This window comes from Alligator sinensis, unplaced genomic scaffold (genome assembly GCF_000455745.1).
Source record: "Alligator sinensis unplaced genomic scaffold, ASM45574v1 scaffold563_1, whole genome shotgun sequence".
NCBI classification, from domain to species: domain Eukaryota; kingdom Metazoa; phylum Chordata; order Crocodylia; family Alligatoridae; genus Alligator; species Alligator sinensis.
In genome coordinates this window covers 959,749-964,052 of record NW_005842524.1, presented here as the reverse complement: position 1 = coordinate 964,052, position 4,304 = coordinate 959,749, and the positions used below count along the sequence as shown (strand labels likewise).

The following is a 4,304-nucleotide window of genomic DNA, read 5'->3' as shown; positions in this document are numbered from 1 at the left end:
GTATGTGACAAAATGTAGGATTTTCTGATAAAGTGAAATTCATTCAAGTCCTTTGGCACTTAATGTAACATCCAAGCTGAAGAACACCTTTTGATATCCATTGTGACATATAAAGAAACTGTCTCAAAAATATTTCCTTTTCCCCTTTAAGCACAGAATTTTTCCTAAGTAAGAACTGTCTGGGACCGTGCACAAGTAGTAATAAATTCTGTACAACTGTCAGGTTAAAACCTGAACCAGACCCCAGTACTATGGGTCCGATTCATGATTTATGCTATTCATATAGGGTGTGTCTACACATGTGCTCTAATGCACAGTAGCCTATTTTAATGCACATTAAAGCATCACAAGGAACTGGTGCGCTTTCACTAATGCACATTTTTCTAGTACTTCACAATGGGAGGTACTACATTTAATGTGCAATAGCAAAAGCACATTAATGAACGTGTAGATGCACCCACGATGATTATGCTATTCTTGACATAAAATTAGAATGATGCTGTGGTGGACCTGGCTGCATATTTCATGGCCTATCAAGGACAGAAATGCTATAAGGCATCATCTCTGATCCTGACATACAAGAGCTTAAAAAAGCAAAATATCACGTGTAGAAGCTCATAAAGTAACGTGTTTCAGGGGTATATGTTGTTGCCATGTTGGCAACATATATTAGAGGAACTTATAAAAGATATTGGATTTACCCAAAGAACCTGGTCTGCCTAAAGTAATGTTTAGCATTTAAACATGATTATCTTTCTTTATGGTCTTCAGCATGACACTCATGGTAATCATGATTAGAGTAGCCTCTAGAGTTTTACATGGTGAGGAACAGGAAAAGTAACCAATAAAGATTTGGGGTTCAAACTTTTAAAAATATTTCTAAGTGAATTCCCATAAAAGAAAAAGTATGTACAAAACCTATCATAACGGTGTAATATAAAGGTAGCAGATTAAGAGCCTGAGGACAAAAAATTGTGCAAAACTAGACAGATCAGAAAAGCTATGATCTGTATTCCCCAATTTTGATCTGTAAAAATACTTTAGCTTGTATCAATTCAATTCATAGCCAGAAATAGAAACTTCATATTTTCCTGTGATTTTTTTATTTTTTTTTTAGGGCTTTGCAGTATCCAGCTTACTGTGAAAGGAAAACACAAGCGCAATGTCAGCAGAAATCACAAATTTATTAATTCTTAAATATATCAGTCATTTACCATTATGGCAAGAACTATGTACACTGTGTCTCATGGTAAACTGCAGTGTTCCAAAATGACAGAAGGTAAGTGTATAATTCAGTTGTGGTGGAGAGAACGAGTCACAATTTCCTCACATCTTGGTGTGGAAGACAAACTTGATCTACAGTAATACATCAACACCACATGCTATGGTAGAAGTATAAAAAAACACCCTACACCTAATTTGATAATTTTAAATACATTTATGCCACTTATAGCCGCTTCACAAAAAAAAGTAAAGAAATTAATAAGAGATAAAAATGAGGCCATGACTTTTTCACAGATCCCATTGGCAGGTTAATATGGCTCAACACATTTACTGTAGATGCTTATTTTAAATATATATTGTTTTAAATCAGGTAATAGTTACCAGAGAAGCTTAAATCCATTTACCGTACATCCACTAGTAACAACATCAAAGTGTTTAAGAACTGCTTTTGATTAGGAATCAACACAGAAAAGTGAAATTATACAAATTAGGAAGCTTTCCCATTTTAAAAACATCAGGCTGCTGAGTAGTACATTGTAATTGCTAAAAAGAACATTGATTGAGATATCATGCACTATACAGCGCTGCAAAAAACAGTTAGCCCCATTGGTAATAAAACAATGAAGAACCAAAAAGAAACTGGGCAATCCCTGTATTTATTCTATTAAAAATGGGGGGGAAAGAAATCTAAATACTTGCAGGAATATATGTATTTTCACAGGTATGCGAGAGAAGCGAAGACAGTCCAGGTCACAAAATAACTGTTCTAAATGGATATTGAGAGTGTTCCCTGCTTACTGTACAGGTGTTTGCAGCAGAAGGATAGAAATTAAACTGTTAGTAATGCTGCAGGAGTTGTTGCCCCTAATATTCCACATTGTGTAACAATTTAATAAGCCAAGAGCAAATGGAACTACCCCCCCCAAGAAAATCCTACTGTGGTAAAGTGTTACGGTATTAAAAATTGGTGTATTCATAATAGCCTTCCAGAGAAGAAGCAGCTATAATCAAGTAAACAAACTCTTCATACTAAGCTTTTAAGGCCTAATATTTGTAGAGTATATTAACCACACATCTGGACTACAGCATAAACAAAATAAAAAATTCTCTAAAGCCTCCTTAATAAATTTACTGTACACCCTAAAAGTGATAAAAATCTATTTTATTTTACCCTTTCTTGTAATCATCAAAAACTATTTCCCATTCACCGCTCAGTTCCCCACAAATTTTAATTTAGCTCTTCATTCATCCGATATAAATTTTCAGTTACCATAGCAAGAAAGCAAAGGTAAAGATTCAAGAAAAAAATGAAGCTGACTAGCCAGAACAGTGAAAATTAATTCAAAAGTGATCAAGCCAGCAAATGATGCAATTTTTCCAGTTTACACAGTTGAGTAATAACTAAGATGGCTTCAACTGGTATAACGCCAACATATTCCTCCTTCCACATTCACCAGTGATTTTGTCCAGCTAAATACTGCAATAAAACTGTTTTACAGTAACACAGCTGTCAGTGGAAATTACATCTTTTTCTACTATAACCAATGCAAATCCCATAGGGGGAAGGGAGAGGGAGACGGAGAGGAGCAAAAAAAAGTTCTTAAAGTGTGTGTGTGTGTGTGTGTGTGGGGGGGGGGGATATGCTTTTTGCAAACATTGTAATTTTAAAGATGTTTGTCAATACTTGGCATACATAGATAAAAATGACTAACGTTGCTGAACCTACTACTGTACTGTGAATGTTTTTTTTTTTTGCTTTGTCATTTCAATTTGCATGAAACATTTCCTTCATTGAAGAGTTAACAATGGACGGATGGAATATACAACCAAATGATGCATTGCAAAATGTGTTACATGTAGAACCTTCACAACTTCATGCTCTCAGAAACATGCATGAAGAGGAGAACAGGATGGCCCAGATGGTAACCAACCAGGTGCACTGAGCATGGAGAACGCAAGAGTGGCACCGTTGATTTTTAACTAGAAGGGAAAAAAAACAGGATTGCCATTAGGAACATCATTGATTTATGGTGTACTCTACAAATGTAGGGAGAGTACTATAAAGATTCTCCAAATCAGCTGCAGCCTGACAAGATATTGTTTGTTCAAAAAAACAACCAAGCACTTACATATATCTCTTTTCCTCTTCACATCACCTTACAAACACCAATTAACCTTCACAGCATGCCAGGAGGTTTTGTTAATAGTATCTTCACACTAGTGGAAGGGACCCTGAGACAGAAAGCTTAAGTAACTTGCCTAAGTTCACAAAGGTCCACAAACTTCAAACTGAATTTCAGTCTGAAGGGAGTCTAAGTTGATATAACTTACACCATTTTATGGCACCCTCAATCTGCATGTTACGGCAACTTGTACTGTACAGGCTAACTTGGATTCACACAGTAAGTCAATATATTGTTAATATCCCCAACTTATACATCACCTTTGAGTTGGCCCTGTGAGTTGGGTCAGGGAGTCTAACCAGGTATCATTTTTATATGCAGGTGCCAGAAAAGGAGTGTAAGGAGAAAAAAAACAGGCAGAATATTAAAGTAGTAAAATCATCATTATTATTTATCATTTTTGTTACTAGTTTTTGGGGCTATAGTCAGGCCCCAGTGGTGCTACAGACTGCATAAGTTCTTTCTTTTAGGTCTTTTTCTGGAATGTAACTTATTATAACGTAGAGTATCTTATACATCAGTAAAAAGCTGCATTCTAGCACATGGCATGATGTCTGAATTTGTTTCAGATTCAGTAAGCCTCCTGACTACTTGTCCTGATATTCCGTGTGCGTCCTTGAGTGCATGTGTGCATCTGTATGCATCCTATTGCTATGTTTAGCAGTTCTACAAGGTAATAGAGCAAATTCTTAATACTGAACATATAGCAAATGAAAATGATGTCTCCTTCCATCAAATATATCTGGCTCACACAGACAGAAGCTGTGAAACAGATGGATGCAGAAGCATTTTTGGTCAGTTTTCTGAATCATAGCAAAAATCTAGAATATATAACTCTAAATAAAAAATAAATTGTAAGTTGTGGCCATTTTCTTTTTTTCAGACAAAAAAAAACTA

The 4,304-nt window shown here is 35.5% G+C and overlaps 1 protein-coding gene across 11 annotated transcripts in view; it reads right to left on the bottom strand.

Annotated features, from left to right (window-relative positions):
* Positions 1-963: 963 nt before the first annotated feature.
* CAMK2D (calcium/calmodulin dependent protein kinase II delta) overlaps positions 964-4,304 on the bottom strand; it is a 268,565-nt gene continuing 265,224 nt past the window's right edge. For 10 of the 11 annotated variants that reach the window (XM_025213351.1, XM_006031684.3, XM_025213354.1 and 7 more), the window contains one exon: positions 3,211-3,456. In XM_025213351.1, the coding sequence (XP_025069136.1) occupies positions 3,402-3,456 (55 nt within the window). In that variant the 3' untranslated portion in view covers positions 3,211-3,401. The other variant, XM_025213353.1, reaches the window with a different exon arrangement.